At 42.0% G+C, this 22,876-nt stretch overlaps 1 protein-coding gene across 1 annotated transcript; it reads left to right on the top strand.

Annotated features, from left to right (window-relative positions):
• Nucleotides 1-13,229: 13,229 nt before the first annotated feature.
• LOC102708828 (putative disease resistance protein RGA3) lies at nt 13,230-18,886 on the top strand. Its single transcript, XM_006661044.2, has 2 exons — nt 13,230-13,517; nt 15,601-18,886. The coding sequence occupies exons 1-2, from the start codon at nt 13,230-13,232 to the stop codon at nt 18,436-18,438; spliced, it is 3,126 nt and encodes a 1,041-aa protein (XP_006661107.1). The 3' UTR covers nt 18,439-18,886.
• Nucleotides 18,887-22,876: the final 3,990 nt, after the last annotated feature.

Here is a 22,876-nt window from a genome sequence, read left to right as displayed (position 1 = left end):
ATTGTCTATTCGAGCCCTCTTGAGCTTTCACTTCAAATTCGTTTTGCGCCCTCTTTGCGAATTTCTTGAAGATTTCTTGGGTTTCACTTTTGTCATGGAGAAAGAATACCCAAGTGAAGCGAGAAAAATCATCAACAATAACAAGACCATGTTTTTTACCTCCTAAGCTTAGATAAGCTATAGGTCCGAAGAGGTCCATGTGCAATAACTCCAATGGCCTTGGGGTTGTCATGATGTTCTTTGCGGGATGGAATGTTCCGACTTGCTTTCCTGCTTGACAAGCGCTACATATACGATCTTTCTCAAAAGATACATTAGATATGCCAAGTATGCGTTCCCCTTTTAGAAGATTTGACAAATTTCTCATCCCGGAGTGGCCAAGGCGACGATGCCAAAGCCATACTAGGGTTGATTTGACGATTAAGCAAGATTCTGGGTTAACTCTATCATTGTCGAAATCGACAAGATAGAGATCACCCTTCAATCTACCCTTAAACACCTCCGATTTGTCATTTCTCCTAAAGACGGTAACATCTATATCCAAAAAAAGGCAATTAAATCCGAGCTTACACAATTGAGAAATCGAGAGTAGGTTATAGCTACGGGACTCGACAAAAAGAATATTGGAGAGAGAGTGGTCTTTGGAGATTGCAATTTTACCTAAGCCCATTACCTTTGTTGTCATCTCCAAAGATTACATTATCGTGATCTCCGTCGTACTTGTCGAATGAAGTAAACATACTCCTTTCTCCGATCATATGGTTTGTGCATCCGTTGTCGATCACCCAACTTGAGCCACCAGAGGAGTATGCCTAAAAAAGACAGGTCAAACATGCAATTTAGGTACCCAAACTTGTTTAAGTTTAGGTTCCTTCACAATAGCAATCAACTCCTTTGCCTCTCTTGGTTTGATCCAATGAAGATAGCAACCACATGTCGATGATTGTTCGTCATGATCTCATGAGAGGCATAGAGAAGTCTGAGCTTAGTCGGATCCTCATGGGTTGAGGCAAGCTTAGGCTCAGCCTTCCTGCCCTGCTAGGGTCAGATCGCCCGGCCTATGGGGCCAGACCGTCCAGCCGGATCGCTCTGCCAGACAGAGGGGTCTGGTCGGACTGGACGACCCAGGCCGGACTGTCTGGCTTGGCCTCTCTAGAGGACAGAGAAGCTGAGCCAGACCATCCAGCCCTTGGGAATGGACCGTTCGGCTGGGCCTCTATGTAGGACAGAGAGCCCAGGTAGGACTGTCCAGCCCTATCTGGACTGCCTGACGTCAGGGCTGTTCTTACCTCCCTCTTCACCATTTGACTCCCCTTCTTTCACAAATGCTAGGCATGATTTACCATTGATCATGACCCTCTTTGAGCTAGTATTTGCGTTGGGGGAATACCCAAGGCCACGCTTATCCTTGTTATGATGAGTGACGATAGTTTTGAAGAGGGCTTCCTTGGATTGGTAAGTTCGAATGCATCTGAACTTCACCAAAGTCTCCAACCTCTCATTCTCCTTCAACTTCTTGAGAGCTACATTGTTAGCCTCAACAACATTTAGGTCAATACTCTTGCATTTTTGACAATCAAGGATGACATTGACTATACTGTTGTCCTTAGGGTTGGAGAGGTTGCTCGTAAGATTATCAATTTCACTCTCAAGACTATTGTGCCTCAAATTGATGGACACAATTGTCTCCTTGAGAGTTCCATTGACATTCTTAAGATTTGATATGGTTTGATTTGATAGGTTGAGCTCCTTAGTCAAACCATCCATTTCTTCGTCCTTTTCAGCAAGGATCTCTTCAAGGGAGTCATTTTGCATTCTCACTTGAACAAGAAGGTCATCTTGCCTCTTAAGCGAGCTTTTCTTATTTTTTAGGGCTCTCATGAGTTTGGCAATATGCATGAACGCGGGTTTGCTAAAATTCCTAAGCATGGCAACATCATCATGATCGGACTCATCATCATCACTACTATCATGCTTAGGAGCAATGAATACCTTGCGCCCTTGCGCCATAAGGCACAACGGCGTATGGTTGTTGTTGTCATTGCTCATGTTGGGGAAGAGCTGCTCCATGCTTGATGAAGAGATAGCCATGGTGGCGACGCCTCCACTCTTGGAGTCACTTGCCTTGGACCCATCGTCCTTCTTGCCCTCATCGTAGTTTGAGAACCATTCTTCCTTAATATGTGCCCTCCTGAGTCTCTTCTTGAAATACTTGGGCTTGCTCTATTTGTTCTTGGCAAGCTTGGGGCAATCCGCTATGAAGTGCCAAAACTCTTTGCACTCATAGCAAGCCTTCTTGGATTGCCTCTTGGATTTGTCTTCATCTCTTCTTCCACAGCTCTTCTTGCGGAGAAAGCTCTTGAACTTTGGACCAAGAGAGCAAGTTCTTCATCTTCGCTCTTCGAATCACTTGAGTTTTCTTCCCTTGCCTTAGAGCCAGCCCTCTTTGCCTTGAAAGCCACTTCCTTGTTCTTGGCTTGAGCGGTGGATGCGGCGAGCTTCTTCACCTCCTTTGCTTCTTCTTCAAGAAGCTCATGGGAGATAATTTTTGAGAGCACATCACTTGGGGACATCTTCTTGAACCCGGACATCAATGTCACCAAGGTGGGATTTCTTGGTGCAATTGCCCGAAGCAAGCACTTCACCACCATGTGATCCGTCAAGTCTTCACTCCTGAGACCACATATCTTGTTTACAATGACCATCATCTGGTCATACATCTCTTGTGGCGTCTCATCATCCTCCATGACGAATCTCCCGAGCTTCCCTTCAAGGAGTTCGATTTTTGATTCTCGAACCCCTTGTGATCCTTCATGAGCCACTCAGAGAGTGTCCCAAATCTCCTTTGCTTACTCAAGCTGATCAAACTTGTTGAACTCCTCCGGGCTTAATGAGTCGAGGATCACACTTGTCGCTTGAGCATTGCGGTGGACGAGAAGCTCTTGTGCTAGTGTGAGCTCTTCAAGTAAAGCTTCATTTTGTGCTTCCATGCCCCACGGTAACTACAATCAAAGTGAGGGGTGCGACCGAAAGGTAAACATACATTACTAGAAGAAGAGGAGTTGAGTTTAGAGTAATCAAACTCAAAAGAAGTTCCCTTCTTAGAGGTGTGTGATTTTTCCAATGAATCGTCTCCTCCTCCTCCGCCTTCATTGTTGTTGTTTGATGCGCCGCTAGCTTTGTCTCCCATCTTGGATCACTTCAAGCGTTTAAGCCTTTTTAGAAGAATCTGATACCAATTGAAGTCCTAGTGAGACAGCCTAGAGGGGGGTGAATAAGTGTCCTAAAAAATTCTTCCAATCGTAGCGGTTAGTAGGGCCATACCGTCCGGGCTCAGGGGCCGGACCGTCCGGTCGGGGCTCTCGAGTTGGGCCGAGAGCTCTGGCCAAACCATCCGACTATGAACACCAGACCATCCGGTCAGAGAAAGGAGGGACTTTTAAGTCCTCCTTTCTTAGTGAAGTTCCTGGGAAAGTGCAGTGTGTGGGTAAAAGATGAACATAGAAAGATCACACGAATAGCAGGAAACAAAGGAAACACATAAAGATGGACACGATAGATTTTTACTCAAAATTCGGATCCTTCGATCCTACTCTTCGTTGAGGCGCTCCACTAAGCGGGATCCCTCTTGATCCTTTTTCTCTCTTGGCTTCCTCCCACAAAATCGACACGAGTCTCTGGATTCACCCCTAGGCACTAGCGAGCCCTTGATCGACCACCAAGGTCAAGATCAAAACGTTTTACCGAGCCCTAAGATGCAACCCGCTCTACTCGGCAGCCTTCTAAGAAGAAGCACAAGAATCTACTAGAAAACTTACCTATTTCCTTGCAAAGGTTAGGCACTAACCTTCACAAACTTGATCCCGGCGATCCACAAATCTTGGAGGCTCATGGGAGACGTCTTTCCGTCTAGGAGCATGAACTCCAAGAGTAATAGGCCTCCACGTCTCCGCATGCATCCATAGGTCGCTCAAGATCACTCAACAACCCTCATGATCACTCACTAATCCCTAACCTCACAACTTTAGCTTGATCCTTGCCTTAATCACTCTAGGAAGTATTAGGATTAGTGGGGACGCTTGGTAGGGGCTAGAACACACCTAGAAACCCTAGAGTTTGAACTAGAAGCCTCACCAATGACTAGAATCCCGAGGTGACGTATATAGCCGTTGGATAAAGTTACATGGGCCGGACTCCGGCCAGCACTTATGCTCTGGCTGTTGCCTGGGGCCAGACTGTCTAGTCCTCATCGGACTGTCCAGTCTAGGCTCTCTGGAAATGCTCTCCTACAAGCCTCAACACTCATCACTCTTCTCACGGATGCATGTAGCGACTTGGTGACCCCTTTTAAAAGTACGGATTGTCCTATGACTCAAAGAGAAAAAGAAAAACACCTTCGATCGTCTTGACTCCATTCGCTTTTCGCCTTTTGGATCATTTCTCGTTTTATTTAATTTCGCACCTTTCGTGCATGAGTCAAACTTCTCAAACTTTTCTGCATCCACAAATTTGTTAGCGCACACATGGTTTGACTAGGATTGTCATTAATCATCCAAACCCACTTTAGGGGCTAGATGTACTTTCAGTGGCAACGGACATAGGGGAGTCTGAAAGGATTGAGTCCTCCCACACTTTGGTAACCCGTGTGTGGGAAGCGGGGTAGCGGAGTGGGGCGGTATCGACCGATGCCTGTGTAAATACAGCCGTGGACCCGAAAATAGGCGCACCATCGATTCCCAATTTTGCAAGAATTTTTGAAATTTATGTTACCGTTAGGCTAAACACAATCTCATCACACTCCTGAATTTTAGCATGGTATCCACTGCACCAGCGTCGGTCTTTTCAATTTCCCGCCCGTTAAACCCGTTTTCAGGGTGCAGTAATACTTAGCCGTTAGCTGCGACGTGACATTCTCGACCACCGGGCCGAAATCCCTTTTGACCATTGGGCCCAGGAGTCCAAGAGGCGCAACCTATTTATCGTCGCTGGAAACCCCTCCCCTTCTTCTTCTTCCTGCTCCCACCGCCATTGTTGTCCATCTTCAGCTTTCTCAGCCCCGTCTATGCTTCCAACTTCACCACGCCATTTGCACAATAGCTAGCCAAAATGGCTTCGCCACAAGACACCAGCATGGAGCTGCCGCTGGCTGCATGGCAGAGATCCGTGGCCGGGGATCGGGAGGTGATGCTGCTGGAAAAGGCGAGGCTACTTCCAGCGCAAGTCGTGGTCGGATGGTGTCCGGCTTCGGGTGAGATGTTCCCCACTCCTCACTCTGACGAGAACGTCGTCTTTGCTTCTTTCTTTGGGAGGGGATTTAGCCTTCCAGTTTCTTCTTTCTTTCGAGGCCTGCTCGACTTTTACAAGCTTGAGCTCCACCATCTTAACCCCAACTCCATTCTTAAAATTTCCTTGTTTATTTATATTTGTGTGTCTTTCCTTGGGATCCCCACACTTCAATATTTTCCACCATCTCTTCATGGTGAAGCGACAGCCAACCAGGCAAAAACCCTCCGTGTTTGGGGGTGTCAGGATCCAGCTGTACGAGGGGTGCAAGAAGGTACGGTTCACCCTTCCCATGCGCACCTCGCTGAAGGGATGACTCTCTGAGTGGTATTACTGCACGAACCACTAAATAAACTCCTAACCTAATGCATATACGCACACAAGTCCACACACGATATATACCGCGCAGGCTGACCATTTTCTTTCTAGACTTGTGCAGTAAGTACGTCTAATTAATCACCCGGCCACATTCTTGCATGCCAACTAACTAAGCTATACGTGCTCTCACCTCCTGGCTGTTTATTGGCTCACTACTCACTGCCAAACTCTACTCACTAATCAAGCCATACAGCACTACAAAGCTAGCTCTCCGTACCACGTAACACATACATGTGGCTCTCCTACTATGCAATCATAATTAAACATGCTAAATTTAAGAAGCAACAAGATTAATTTCTAACAAGAAGATCGAAGAAGCCTGTTTAAACGAATAGCACAGGCATGTGCTTCTCGATTAGTTTAAGAGCGTCAACACTGAGATGAACTATAATTAAAGGTCCAGCTAGCTAGCTAGCTTCGTTGAAACAGATCTTGGATGCAAGATTAATTTCTCCCCACTTATGGTCGCAATAGAGACACGGCTGCCCACGTCGCTTCAATTGAATAGTACTCCATTATTGTTGTCCAGCCAACCACAATAACTACTCTTTTATGAGGCCACCTCCAACAATGGAGATACTATACTATCTCTAAGCTATCTAAAAAACAATTTCGTTAATAGTCTAGCCCTTAGCAATTAACTTATAGTACAAATGGCCCCGCAATTTATTCTCACTTTACATTAAAATATGTACAAGAGACTATCTCTTAATTAAGAGATAGTTTTTATCTCTCTTCTATAAAAAATTATATAGTATACCTTATAGATAGTTTATAGATACCCATTGGAGCAGGCCTGAGACATGGAACAATGGTGATGAACGGCTGGTCGTTTGGTCAGCCATGTCAAGGGAACGCGCGTTCTAAGAGCAAACCCACCAGCTTATGCACCCTATCGTCCATATTAAAAATAGATGATACGACAGGTAAAATAGGCTCTAGCAGATCATGCATCCCATCATGCAAAAATAGATGGCCATCTATATTGGAGGGAGGTTATCCAAATTTGCATGTTCTCCCTCCTGCATCCATATTTCAACATCCAATTAAAAGAGGAGAGGGGCAATATTAACATGAGTACGTAGTTGGTTGTAAGATATTAATAAAATATATATGGTGATGGAAAATATATATTCTGTTGGAATAATGCATGATATGAATAAAGAATCTATTTTGGATTATCATTCAAATGAAATTATGGACAATGAAATTTGGATAAGCTGTTAGGTTTGCTTTAAGTTGGGATTGCCAACTAGTCTAATCATCACCATAAATGAAGAAAACCATTAGCATATGATTAATTGAGTATTAGCTTTTGCAAACTTAAAAAATAGATTAATCTAATTTTTTTAAAGAACTTTCATATAACTTTGTTTTTCTACAAAAGACATACTGTTTAGCACGTTTAGCAGTTCAGATAGCGTGCACAAGGAAAAAAAAGGAAAAAGGTTAAATGAGATATTTTATGGTACTCAATGTACCAATTTTTTAGGTAAAAACTTGATATCTATATACACTTACGTATCTAGAGATATCAAAGTATGCTTATACAGAATTTGAAAAAAAAATCTATAGCAAAATCAATCAAAATTTTATACTACATGATCTACATCCAACAAAATCAAATAGTTCTAACATGATAGCCAACACATGACGTGATAATAGATCCAATTACTATTCATCTTTATAATAATTGCATAAATAAAATTATTGTAAGTTTCTAATAAAATTTATGTAATTACATATTATATAAATTATTTCTTATCTATTGATTAATTCTACTATTATTTCATAACCTCTCTATATATATACAAACACGCACTTCCTATATAATTATTAACCACTACCTATAAAGCTCAACATGCACACACATAACATGTCATCATCCACTAGCAACCATTATACTTAAAGCTTATAAAAACATACCACATAAGCTCAACATACAAACATAACATGTCCTAACCCATTATCAACTATTAATCATACAGATCATATATAATTTATTAGATTATAAATATTAATATAAAACAATAACAAATCATCATCCTCTTTACTATTTTCATAATATTTTTTCATAATACTTGAACGTATATTCGTCCATTATTTTAACTTATTTAACATGTATTTATATATGTATCCCACATTAAATATATTTATGTATTATCTCAACATATTTAACATATGTTTATGCATATATCCCATAGAAAGCGTGGGGCATCATCTAGTATATATAGGGCTACAGCCCAAAGCAAAATTTCACACTAATCTTGAAGCATATCCTAAGGTCACATATTTGACGGGAAATATAGTCAAAAATATGTCACATGACATTTAGCAAATCCGATCTTAAAAAGATGGTAATAAAAACTCAATTTAGATTCATACGAGACATGCTGATTGGTGTACAGGTTGATGGCGACAACCCGTAACCGTAATTCTGTAATTGCACCCCTAATATAATTAGGCCTGGTTGCTTCCCGGCATTTTTAATGCAAGATACTTGATATAGGGCCTGCTTGGAGAGACTTAGATTCTGAGAAGCAGCTGTTTGGTAGCCAGCTTCTGAGAATCTGGAAAAGCTACTAAATCCAGCTTCTCTAGCTAGCTTTTGGATTCTTAGTTCATTTTCTAGAATCTGTATCTATATATTCTCAGAAGCTGTGAACTGTTTTAGGCAGTTTCTGGCAGAAACAGCTTTTGAGAAAAGCTGCAGCTGGGAGAAACTCCCCCAAAAGGCTCATAGTTTCTATATCCTCTATGTCATCAAGAAACTGGTACTGGAACCGATCTTACAATAAAAAACTAGTAACTTATATAGAATTTAATCTTACTTATCTCTCATCATCTTTTGGGTGTTGGATAGAAATTATATCTGATACGAGGCGTTATTTTCTTGTCTTTCTTCATTTACTCACTCATCATATCATCTTCTGTTATACTGATAATTTATTTTATCTTAAGAACAATATCCTAATCATTACACTCTGAATGCTCTCCGATGCGATCTCTAATAATGAGCACATGTGCATGCTCATTTTTTTAGCATAAAATTAACTTGAAATCACTGGAGATGCCCGTGGACGACAGATCGAGTCGTGGAAGGTGGTGCGAAGGGATAAGCCCTCGATTATTGCCTCGGGTCGGTCGCGACTTGTCTATAATACGCTCACATGCAATCCATTAATTAATTTATTAAATGCAAGGAAAGAATCATAGCAAAACAAAGACCTGAGTAATTGACTCCGCACTGGTTGACTTGAGAGGGAGGATGCAGCCCAGCCCAAAATTCGTCAATGTTAAGAGCTGCCGTCCCGGTTTAATTTGGAGCTGAAACCTGAACTGAAGGAAGGTTTCAGGCTCTACTGGATGCTTCAAAACTAACGCTCTCGCTCCCTTGCGCATGCAACCGTTGGATTTCCTCTCTTTCTGGTTTTTCAAGTCGACGAAGAAGCCAGAGTTTCTTGTGCTGCGAGAAGGAATTTCTGTCAGATTTAAGGTAACTAACCCCCCACCAATCTTCCTGTTCTTTGAAGTGCTGCAGAAATGTCTAAGTTTGATTTCCCTGCAATTGATATATGACGGCTCTGGAGGAGCAGATAACGGCGGTTCTCTTGTAGAACGAGAGCACGGAGATCAGTTATCAGTAACAAATTAGTACTGTTTCGATCTGAAATCCACGGAAAAAGGAACTTAATTTCCCTTCACCGATCTTTCTTTGCTCCATATTATATTCTTCTAATCTAAATCGTAATGCAGTAAACGTAAACCACTTCCTGTGGTTTTTTAATACCTTTTTTTCTTTTCCTCCAATCCTCCAAACATGTTTGTCCCAACTCCTGGCTTACGTTTATTGATATCTGTACATTGGACAATACATTAATATATAATACAATGTAGAGTAAGTTACATTCACACTTGCGGGGTAGGTGCAATTTGCGGGTAAGTTACATTCACACCGTGGATGTAATCTGTCACATGACATTTAGATACAAGGTAGAGCAAATTACATCCACGGTGTCCGTGCAGATGAGGACCAAAATGACAATGCAACTATGCAAGCAAATTAGGCGATGTTTGACGCATTGAAAACGATTCCAATCTGGGAAGACATATATCCTTTCATGGTAATTCATGATCCATTAATTGTGTCTTGGCTTGATCTATTCCTGGTATGACTCGGTTGTAAATAAACATATAGAGAAGATTATCGCTAATATGCATGTATTTTAGTCATGGTTATTAGGGCATGTACAACCCAAAGACAGGGTCTGTCTCTAATCAATAAAATAGACAGATGAGCAGACATATATGTATTAGTTAAGGTCATGCACTACGCATGTATTTAAATTTGCTCTACAATATCTGTATGTATTAGTTAAGGAAATAAGTGATCCGTGCACCTCTCTAGAGTGCACCAAAGTCTATCAAAACTTACACTAAACATATAGAGAAGATTATCGCTAATATGCATGTATTTTAGTCATGGTCATTAGGGCATGTACAACCCAAAGACAGGGTTCTGTCTCTAATCAATGAAATAGACAGATGAGCAGACATGTCATATAACCCAGAGACTACCTTATTGTCTGCAGACAATTTAATGCTGCGCATGTAACCAAAGATCAATTATAAATAAATTTATGTATACCATTTTGTGGCCGTTTGATAGAAAATGTATCACGAAACCTGGACATTATAACATCACTAAACTGAACATTCAGACATAGAGTAATATGACAAGAAGCTTAAGCATGTACTGCACAATAAACTGAACAAAACACTGCACAATCAAGTGAAAAAACAAAATCAGCTTCCGCCGAGAGAAGAGGTTTGGCTGTATAAAAAAATTCAAGGATTCAATCATCAGGAACACTTACAATCTACTTAACCATGGCCAAGAGAAGAGGACAGCGCAGCCAGGAGTTGAGCATGCCACCACCATGCCAAGAGCTTCCGCCGCCGAGTTGGGGACACCGCCACCACCAAGCCAGAGAGCTGCCGCCTCCGCCAAATCCAACTCCTTCTTCAGTTTCCTAGCCGCGGTCAGCGTCGACATCTCGAGGACAAGGGCAGCGCAGGACGCGCAGGCTCCGGCTCTCAAAGAACCGTACAAAGATCAAATAAATACCTCTTCAAGAACCGTACAAAGATCCTGGAAGGAAATAGTCTATTATGCTTTTGGTTTGTTAGATCAAATAATCTTCAAAGTATTTTTAGCTTACTGCGTAATCCCTGAAACATTAAAATCCCTTTCCTTACTCTCTAATTAAAGATATTTCTTTTTTTTTTGTCTTCATATAAATTATGTTTAAAATTGATGTCATATATCCTAGACCGTGTCATGCTTTATGCCCTGAAATGTTTTTTCCTGATTTTTTTTATCTTTCATTGTTTGGAGGGACGATTTATAGGTATAGTGATGCATGCAAATTGTTATGGAAAACAATAGAATATTTTGCAGGCTCAGTTAGAGCATCTCCAAGAGAATGGCTAAATTTTGACTTTTCAAATCAAAATTTAGCCATTCATTTTAGTTTTGGCAACTCGAATTCACAGAACATCTATGTCACGCCCAGAAATTCCTCACACGAATTTCTGAACTTAATTGTGTATTAAATCCCTGTCCAGGACCAGCCAGGGTACACAAAAAGACAATGTTGATTACATAACCATCGTTCTTAGAAACAACTGAAAATTACACTTATTCTAGCGGAAATGCAGCGGAAAGAAAAACAAAGGTAGACTAGCTCCAGCGGGTACGGCTCCAGTCCACAGGCAACACTTCGACGGCGGAACAGCTCACTCCTGAGAGGCACCTCCATCGGACTCGACTTCTAGCTCTTGCTCTGGCCCTTGGGGAACTTCGGCGACGATCTCGAAATAAACCGGCTCTTCGGCGGGGTCCGAATCGGCGGCGGCGAGGGCGCGGGCGGGTCGGCGAGACCGAGGCGGAGGTGGCGACGCGGGCGGGTGCGGGAGATCGGCGGTGGCGGCGGAGATCGATTGGCGGCGGCGAGGCGACCGGGCGCAACGGCGACGACGCGACGGAGGAATGCGCGGCGCGGGGGGACGCTCACCGGCGACGACGAGGGTGGCGACCGGTCGGCGACAGCGGCGCGGAGGTGATGACGCGGCTGGACAGCGGCGAAGGCGTCCGACGGCGAAGTTGCGCGGCGGCGGCGAGAGGCAGCAGCGCGGCGGCGACTCGAGCGGACGGCGGAAAGTGAGCGACGGCGCGCGGTGGCTCGGGATTTATAGGGTGGCGGCACCGGCTAGGGCGGGCGGAGGTTGGAGACCGAGTCGGCGACGACGCGGTCTCGGCGGCGGCCGTTGCGGCGGCGACGGTTGCGGCGCGGCGGTGGACTCGGACTCGGACGCGGCGCGGCGCGGGCGCGGGCGAGGGCGAAACGGTCACTGACAGGTGGGCCCCACCTGTCAGTGGCGCGTTAGAGAGGAGGGAGGCGGCGCGGACTCGCGGCGCGGGCGACGCGGCGAGCTGGGCCGAGCGGCGGCCCAGGCGGGGCGCGCGCGCGAAGAGGGGAGCGGCCGGCGCGGCTGGGCCGGCCGAGCGGGAAGACGGGCCGGCTCGGCTGGGCCGGCCCGGGAAGGAAAAAAGAAAAAGAAAAAGAAAAGGAAAAAGAGAGAGGGAGGAAAATTGGACTTTGGCCCAATTTGAGAAGGAAGGGAAAAAGAAAGGAAAAAGGAGGGAAAAAGGAAAACCCCACTTTTGCCGAGTTTTAAATTAATTTGTTGGGCCAAATTTTATACTTCTACAATTTGAATTTAAATCCAGTTAGTCGATTTGCGAGCCTCGATTTAATTGAATTAATTCCTTTTAGAGGGATTCTTCCTGAGTTAATTAAGCCAATCGTTGCTTACGAATTTCTCTTACGATTTAGGCTTAGGACGAAACTTCGGATGTGACAATCTATAAGAGAGTATACATCCTCACTTTCCAACTCCTGGCAAGGGGAGGATGACAAGAGGGTCTCACCCCACATAGGACCCACAGGTAGCAATTATGCTAGTAAGGAAATTCATGAGTCGCGGACTCAAATTTAGCCATTCAAATGGTATGATAAGTCAAATAGCCACTCTCTTGGAGGGTATTTTTTTGTGCAAAATTGCCGAATTTAAGTATGGCAAATGAGATAGTTTGTCATGTGGTCATCTACCCTTAAAAAATTTTCTGCATCGAGAGAGATCAAAACAAAATGGTACCATTACAGTACAATGACCCACTTTTATTACTGCCATCATCTCTTACCATGGAAGCTTTATACGATTAACTAAATTTATATTAATGCTAATAAATTATATATATATATATATATATATATATATATATATATATATAAAAGATCCATTGCTAAATAGGGCATAATGTGGTACAGGAAGTGATTGGGTGAAATAGTTTGGGGGACCAAAAATGAACTTTACTCGGTAATATTATGTATGTATATATCTATTTACTCACGACCACATTCTTCCTAAAGTTTCATAAAATCACCATTTGCAGAACGAAGGGGGGCGGAAGGATATCTCTGAATATATGTTAGTGGGATATTATGGAGACAACAATTTTATCTGGGATCATTAAGGAGGTCATAACGTCACTGGGAACTGCAGGTTTTAAAGAGATAGGAAAATTAGCGTGTGTCAAAAGAGAGATCAGGAACCTCATCATAACGTTTGGCAGTATCGACGCTCAGATAAGAGATGCGGACCGGATTGTTGCAATGTCCGAAGCAACCGACAATCTTCTCAAGCACCTGAGAGAATATGCTTACGAGGCAGAAAACATCATCGACCTCTTCCGTATTGAACTTGGGGCCCCACAAGAACCACGACCGCAGGTCAGGAGATAATTAATATCATTCCCCTTCTTTTACCAACAGGGATTTATTACTCTGGCGTTATCGCTATATTTATAAATAAGTGTTTTCTGAATAAATTTTTTTTATATACGTGTTCTAGATATTAAAAAAAACGATGAAATTATTAATCCTCAATTCAACTCTAAATTTAAGTTTGGAATTTCAAATTTTAAGCAAAAGTAAAACTATAAGTTTAGGTTTGTTGTAAAAAGATCGAATGAACTTCCATCTTAAAGAATATATGTATTTTTCAAATAGTGGGAATTTATAAAACCAGGTCATTTAATTAAACTATAAATAATACATTTGAAGGTGAATTTAATTAAAATAATTGGTCTCGTCGATATAGTATGATCGACCAAAACCAAACAAACCTAACAAAGGGGATTTATGGTAGTGAACCAAAAAACCCAAAAACTTTTGGGGCATAACATATTACCTTTACCAGCGAACTTGATGGAAACTTTGTACCTACGGTCACACCGCTCCTATGCTGTCAGTCGAACCACCCAAGCCTGGCTAGTTAAACCGCACGTATACCTCCGGTCAGACCACCGCTACCTCGCTAATCTAAGTCTCACAAATACCCATCATTCTCTATTTATACCCTCATTCAGTGGCAGACGTGGCATGAGGAGCCCCCACTACCAGCGCCAATCCCATGGAACCCACCTAAGCCCCCCTGCAAATTTCTTTCATGGTTCCATGGGATGTGGGATAGAGTTCTTCAGTTCATGGCTGGAGACAGAAGATGAAGTTAATTGGGTTGTTATGAAAAGAAGCCTAGCAAATTCGTTTCCCAGAACACAACCATCAACATCCAACCGTCCATTTTCATCTCTTTCCATCCAAACCATTCATTCTCATCCTAATTCACACCTCCTCGTCCCCAGCACAATACCCTAATCCTCACTCATACCCACCCAGTTCTAGACGGCTGGCAGTGGGTGGCGGATGCGCGGAGTGGCAGGGGCGGCTGGCAGCTGTCGGCCGACGGTGGGCGCGCAGGAGCGGGTCGAGCAGCGAGGCGGCGGGCGGCAGGAGGCTTGCGCATGCAGTAGGGGCTGGCAGCGACGCACGGCGTGGTAGGGAGGCTAGCGTGTGCGGCGTAGTGGAGGACGACTAAGGCACACCTGCTCAGGGCAGCTGGTTTATTCAGTCCCCCGCCCCTATTATTTTTGGAAATTTGCAACCGTGTCATTATAATTTTGAAAAGCTTGAGATATGTCATCGGTATATCAATGACATGTAGGACCCACATGAGTAAAAGTAAATGACATGTGGGTCAGGATGGCATATATCAAAATTTATAAAATTATAATACCATGGTTACAATTTCCCATAATTTTTTCCTGGATCTGCCCCTGCCCTCAATGTGACTGTGAAAGGGTCACATATATAGCATGAATTAGGAATCTCACTCTCGTGGGAAATCTTTCCTTAACTGAATCCAACATATCTTTATCTATTTTCTTATCTCCATCAATCTTCTCAAATTCGGTCTCCCTTCCAAATTCGACTCCTCTTGGTATATGCATACAATTCCTCTAGTATATCATAGCAAATTTCATCACCATGTATATTATCCTCTATTCTTTAGTATCCCATATGATCTCGTGATCCCTGGTCATCAACTACTCTCTAGTCATTTTTTATCAATCACCGGTAATACTCTTCCGATTCCTCGAGCAATACCAACACATGCAACAATAAATAAACTATATTTCAAGTACAAGTTCATCATAACTTGACTCGCAGTAGCATAACAACAATAACCATATGTATAGGGGCTATCTAGGAATCAAATTCTTGAAGAAAAAAAAATCCAAAACCGAGACTGTCAGGTCAGGCCTGGCAGTCTGACCACAAGTATCCCAACGGCATGATCGCTCGTATACCTCTAGCAGTCTGGCCGCCGGTCAACTCATCATAAAAACACTTATTCAAATCTAAAACCGCCAATTGTTCGTGCATCCTTAAAATCTATAGACCAACTCATTAATCTTACATATGTTACTACATTCCCTATAACTTTGGCTGAACAATATTTTATTTTGTGCAGGGTTGGAGGTGTTGTAGAGATGTCGGTATCAGATGCAAGGCTGCGATTGATATCGAAGAACTAAACAAGAAACTGAAGAGAATTACGCCACCACTGATCCAAGTGGTTCCAAGAGAAGAAGAAACTGGAGAAACCAGTTATGTTGGTCCAAACCATGATGAATCCAGTGCTGTTGGCAGAAATATAGCAAACGAGTGCTATAATCTTGTCAGGATACTTGAGGAAGGTACTAGCCAACGCGATGAGCGTATCTCTTGTGCTGTAGTTGGTCCTGCTGGAGTTGGCAAGACCACACTTGCTCGGAAGATCTACCATGATACGAGGAATACTTTCGGGACCAGGTTATGGGTGCACTGCATCCACGGCTCCAACAAGCTGAGTATATGGCTAGGAGACAGGCCTGATTCAGTGAGGATAGAAGAAGGTAGAGATCCAAGAGAGGTGTTGCGTGGGCAGCTAGCAAATGCCAGGAACAGTAGCAGGGTGTTGCTGGTGATTGATAATGTTTGGGAAGAGAATGGCTGGGACCAGTTCTTGCAGGCCGATTTCTCTCGCGGTGGAAACGCGCTGCTTGTGACTACACGGCACGAGGACACCGCGAGAGTCATGGCGGTAGCCCGTCGCCACCGCGTGGATCGGCTGAGCGAGGACGACGGTTGGATGCTGCTACACCGGATGGCGAACCTTCATGCTGCTGCAGGAGGCTTTGAAGATATTGGAAGAAAAATCGTGCAGAAGTGCAGCGGCCTTCCAGTTGCATTGAGGTGGATTGGGAATGATCTCAGGGAAAGGACGGATCAAAATATCTGGGAGAAAGTGTATGAGTGTGATTTCTTCGGTAAGTACTCACAGATACATAGCTGCATCGATGCAAGCTACAAGAGATTGTCTTTTGTGCTCAAGCGCTGTTTCCTGTACTGCTTACTGTACCCAGAGGAGTCTGTGATACAGAAGCAATGCATCGTGCAGCAGTGGATTGCAGAGGGGTTCTTCTCTTTAGCGGCATCACAAGAAGGGGAAGCTGAAAGATGTTACGAGGCATTGATAGACAGATGCCTTCTTCTGCCAGAGGACAACGGTCATGGTGAGCCCGGTGCTAAAATGCCAAAGCTCTTCAGATTATTTGCAATTCATAAGTCACAACATGAGAACTATGTGAACAATCCTCGTGATATCAGGACAATATTCAAACCATGGCGCCTGAGCATCACAAGTGGATACAGCGTACAAGACATACCAGATGAGGCTACCAGCTTAAGGTCACTCTTTTTGTTTGGAAGTCCACTGAATAATGGAACTGCCTTGGAATTTATCTTCAATAAGTTAACAAGCCTAAGAGTTCTGGACCTTAGAGATACACAAGTTGATACCATCAGCAATAATCTCGAAAGACTACGGCAACTCAGGTACCTAAACCTTTCTGGTACTAGGATTCAATCGCTTCCTGAAAGCATAGGGAACCTGACAGTGCTGCAGTTCTTAATCCTTAAAAACTGCACACGTCTCGAGTCTCTACCAAGGCGTGTTGGTCGGTTGAGGAAATTGAGAAGCCTTGACATCTCAGGAACTCCAAAGCTAAATGGCGTCCGATTCAATCTCGAGCAACTGACACAACTCAACTGCCTGCAAGGTTTCATCCCAGCCACCTCAGCACCAGGGAATAATGGGAATGGTTGGAAATTTGAAGATTTAAGACACCTGGGTAATCTGACGAGCCTCCAGATGGTCAAGTTAGACACAGCGTTGTCGACAACGGAAGACCAAAACCAATTGATTCTGGATGGACAGCCCCATCTCAGAGAGCTCGAGCTTATATGGTGCAGGTGCAGCCCTGCTGATCCTCAAAGCAGAAACCGTGAGCTAGAGACACGAGTCTTTGGCAAACTTAAGCCTGCCGGGTGCCTGGTTTCTCTTAAGATAGTTAACTATTGTGGCAATGGGTTTGCATCTTGGTTGTCTAGTTCCTATCTGACAGAGCTGCAGCGGCTAATCCTTGATGGCTGCTTACCTAGTCTGGATCTACCAACCCTAGGTCAGATGATAAACCTCAAGTTCTTGGCGATAACGGCGTCCAACATCAATCAACCCCCCAGGGAAGAAAGAAACGACGTGGCATTTCCACAACTTGAGCAGCTGATCCTAGGCAGAATGGAAAGTCTGCAGGCATGGTCAGGTCTTCAAGAGCGTGACTTGCCTATGCTTCGTGTTTTCCAACTTGACGGGTGTCAACGGGAGCTGACCTCAATCCCTTCATGGCTCCAGAGCTGTAGGGAGTTGACTAGCATGAAGATACAGAATGCTGGCACTCTTCAAGAAATTGCTGACCTGCCTTCACTCAAGGAACTCGAGGTTCACAACTGTAGCAGGCTAGAAAGGATTTCCAACATCATCAGGCTTGACGATCTGAAAATCTTCAACTGCTCAGGTCTTGAAGCTGTCAATGACGTCCCCTTCCTGTGCTCCGTGCACCTCGAACTACAGGGGGCCCAGCTCCCACGGTGGCTGCAGCCGTTCAACCTCAGGAGATTGGACATCACTGGCACCCAGGAGCTACTGAATATATGCTCCTCGCCCTTCTCTCCATGCTGGTCCATCATCCAAGGTGTTGCTGATCATGTCTGTGGGAAGAAACTAGGTGATGATTCCATCCACTTCTCCTATAACAAAAGCACTGGCAGTTTATATACAAGCCCAAGATGCGCTCAACGCATCGCAGTGCCTGGTTTACATAACAGCGCTACTGTGCGTCAGGATAATTGGAGAGCATGGAAGCATAACACGTTTTACGCTATCCTGCTGATTGCCACTTGTAGCCTTGTTTATCTGGCAAACTTCTGATATCGGTGGATCAAACTTCACAGATTATGCAATGAAATAGAAGAGAGAGTTCACATTAGGTGTGTGTGATCCTATATATTTCACTGTAAATGTGCAGGATTGGATGGGATAGATCAAGGGATGAATGTTGGTTGATTTCTTTTTTCAAAACAACCAAAACATATATGAAACACAAATAATACTAAATAATATTGTGGGATACCCGGATATGAGATATCCTGTGAACCATATGTGTAAGATAGAGTGGTCTAAATTATAAAGAAAGTTTGTTCTCAAAAAAATTTAAAAAGAAAGTTGTAAAGATAAACTAAACATTCGGATATATTTGTCTATCAAGCATTTATTAATAGGTGTCGACTACGGTGTATTTTTACTTACAGTAGAATTTAATCCACACAGTTTGATCTTTTTTTAGCAAATGGTTGTGATTAAATTATACTATCAATGTAGCAGAAATTTGAGGAGACAATATTGTTCTTTCTACAGTGATCATAAATTACCTAATTGGATACCACGGCAGATTGGACAATGCAGAACTAATCCCGTCCAATTAAGGACTGACTTCAGTACATTTTACTGCTAATAGAATTTAATCCATACCGTTGATCTATTTTTATCGGACGGCTAGAGGTAATATCGTCATTTTTATTGTGGTCTTTATTGCAAAAAAGCAAAATTACAAAATATTGCTAACCAAGTAATTAAAAAGTACAAAAATACCTTTTTTAATACTACCGGCAAAATACACCGGAGAGTTACCCCCAATTAATGATGCAGATTTTGGACGACGTAGAACTAATCTTGTCCAATTAAAGATGCAGAATGGATGAAGAAAAAATACAAGCGGCCAAATAATTAACAAATACAAAACAGATAATTAAAGTACAAAAATACCTTTTTAATTGATGGACGAGATTAGTTCTACCGGTAGTATAATACTACCAGTAAAATGCACCGGAGCGTTGCCCTTATTAACATGATTATTTAAAAAAAACTCCGAGAAAATAACAGCAAACCACCAATTAATAGGGACTATTGTATATTTGCATAATTAATTATAGCTTGGACCAAATTGTAATAAATTACACGTTTTCAAGTTGGATGACAATTGTATTACTTGCAAGGCCAACTTTATATGCTAATTTTAGAAACATTGCAATAATAAATTTTGATACACTAATTTGAGAATCACTGTAATATCAAGTTCACACATTGCAAGGATAATTTTAATTAAATATTTATTCACATTATCTAATATTAAAATAAACTTTATAAAGTTAAATTTTATGAAATCACTTTGTACAAACATGAGTGACATCCCATACAACCTTTTGCCTTCTTATAATAAATAAAAATATGTTGACATTTGTATATATCAAAAGAACAAAGCAATTGTATAACTCTCAAATAACATGTAATTTAAAGTCTAATTTTATTATGAGTTTAAAAACAAATTTCATCATGTCTTCTTATATTACATAAAAAGATATTAAATAAAATATTAGGTGTTCATATATTATTTAGCAAATATTTATATGTCATTTTTAACAAAGTAAATTACTAATGATATTTTCAATTAGTTGTATTTCCAATTCATTATTATCATAAGATGCACATATCTTTAAATGATTTAAAATTATATTATACGATGATGCATCATTTGGCTTATGAACAAATTTACTTCACCTAAAAACATGGTGTGAAGAAAATATTTCTAAACCACCATATGATCATTTCTATTTACCCTACATTTTTGTCAAGAATCCATTAAAAATAGTTTCTTGTTTAGTTTCAGTAGTCTTATAACCTGTTTGTACTTGTTTTGCGTTGTTTATCATGTAGATTCGAGATTCCACCGACGCGTCGCGTTACTTTGAAGTTGTCACCGAGGTTCCGCACTCTAACCTTGATCATATTGTACCTATGGTTTTAAAAGCTCTGTTTTATATTCGAACATACATTGTTTTACTTTAATTTATTTACTGGGCAATTACCTATGGTTTAGCCGGTGTATCCCAATTATTATTATTGTATACCATGGGTAATTTGAGTAGAATTAGGCTTTGAAATTGCTTTAACTCAACTTAGTTGAACTAGATCATGGGTCTCCACTTAATTAATGCTAGTTGATAATTATGATTAAATACCCTACATGGGTTAAGGAAACTAAAATATTGATTAATGGTGCGTTGTGGGAGCATAGTTTTAAAAGTCATGTCCATAGAAATTAAGGATAGGTTCTCGGAAAACCCTAAAAGTTATTGTGCACTAACCACAAGCCAAAGTAGGCAACGGTGGAACTTGTGAAAGAGTAAATCAAGGCTTAGAAGGGGTGAATAGACGATTAAACTTTTAAACTGAAATATAGAAACTAAAATTTTTGGAAGTTCCGGTCAGTCCTTCAGAACTTCCGACAGCACCAGATCTAGAACAATAAATGCAAAGATCTAACTAACCAAATCACAACCTAGTAGGAAATCTCCAAGATATGCACAATCAGCAAATAGAGTGTGCGAAGCAACCATAAGCAAAGCTAAAAACACAAGTTAGAGAGATTTCACCACAAGATTACACGGAGACTTTTTCCCGAAGTTCCAATCCTCGAGGGGATTGTACTCTGCATTGAGGAGCTCGAACTTGAGTTAGGTTTCCACGACTCTTTTCTCGGGGTTGCACTAATGTACTACCCCTCACTCGTGGTGTCTCTTCCCATGCGGAGGTGAGACCTGACCTTCACAAACCTTTCTTCGGCTCATCACAAGAACTTTGGTGGCTTAAGAAACGACGCCTAGCCATCTAGGTGTCCTCAACCACCAAGAGTAACAAGCTTGTAACAAATTCTTGGGGATGAATCTAGTGCTCAAAAAATTTCTTCATGAACTCAACACCAAGCACTCAAACCAACTCAAATCCACCAACTCTCACACTCACAAAATCCAAACACTTAGATACGTGGAGAGGAGGAAGTGAGAAAGTAAGGCTCAAAGTGAATCTCAAGAAATCAAGCCAAGGGCCAAATGAATCAACAATGTGAGCAACCAGCCTAGCATAGGGCGGGAGAGGGTATTTATAGCCCTCTCATTTTCTGCTCGTTGGGGGCAAAAGATGTTCTCTTCGGAACTTCTGAGGGCCTCTTCAGAACTTTCGCTCAATTAAAAAAAGCAGCCCCCAACACTTCAAAATTTCAAAGTCAACTTTGAACGTGAATCTTACAGTACCGAATTCTGCGTCTTCGGAACTTCGATGAATCTTATAGATATCATGAGTAATTGATTTTCGCTGGAATAGCAAGGTCTGAGGTAAATGGAACGGATAAAGACGGTAGAACGACATGCGGTGGCATGCATGACTTGCATGCATTGATTTGTTGTTGCTTGCGTGCTTGGTTATGCATGTGCAGCAGTGCAGGAAGAGGCAACCATGCATGCAAGAGTAGGGGTAAGTTGCATACATTGATTGGATGGTGGTGCATGCGTACACTCTTCCGTGTACAGAAAGAAAACGAGATAATCCAGATGGATAGGGGCGAAGGGAAAGAATAGATGAAATATATTGCCGGCCATAAAAATTTTAGATATGACGACCAATTGATTTCTATGGAATAAACAGAATCTGAAATAAATGGAACGGATAGTAGTCGCGGCGATTAATATTTAATCGGACGACCGGAAATTGGAATAAAAGGAATAGATAAAGGGCGAGGTGAATAATATTTATTCGAACGTTCGGGTCCGGAATAAGGGAAGTATTGGGTCGAATAGAAGGTAGGAAAAAGATATTTAATTTGACGGTAGGAGTTCAGAATAAAATGTTCTGAACGGAGATTACATAAGACGAACATAATTCACCGGGGCGATTAAGGACTGAATTAAATAAATTTCCAATGACAGGAAATTTTATTCGCGCGATTAAATTCTCTGAAAATAATTTTAGTCACACGGATTTTTGGGAGAGTTAGTGACGCCGCGAAAAAGAAAAGATGATTTATTTTTTCTGAAACAATTGAGCTCAGGGGTTTGGGTACGATAATTACGATTTTTTTTGAGATTTGGATTTTGGATTAACGGAATTTTTGGACTCGTGAAAATCAAGATGTTACAAAAAGTCTCACGGATATAAACAAAAACAGAGATCTAGAGAATGGAATTGGGGTTGAGGTGATGGAGCTCAAGCTTGTAAAAATCAAGCATACCACGAAAGGAGGAAACAGGAAGGTTGAATTCTGTCATACCCAAAAATTTACACTAATTTCAGAACAATAGCATGTATTAAATCTCGGTTCAGGAATCAACCCGAGTACACATTATGACAAATTAATATACAGTTCCACGACATAAAAAAACAAATAAAATCAATTATCTATTGAAATGCAGTGAAAAAAGAAACAAACTAATACCATCTAATCTTCAGTTTCAGTTGGCGATGACGGCTCCACACC

This window comes from Oryza brachyantha, chromosome 9 (genome assembly GCF_000231095.2).
Source record: "Oryza brachyantha chromosome 9, ObraRS2, whole genome shotgun sequence".
NCBI classification, from domain to species: Eukaryota; Viridiplantae; Streptophyta; class Magnoliopsida; order Poales; family Poaceae; genus Oryza; species Oryza brachyantha.
Note: the sequence above shows the minus strand (reverse complement) of the source record. Positions and strands in the feature narration are given on the sequence as shown.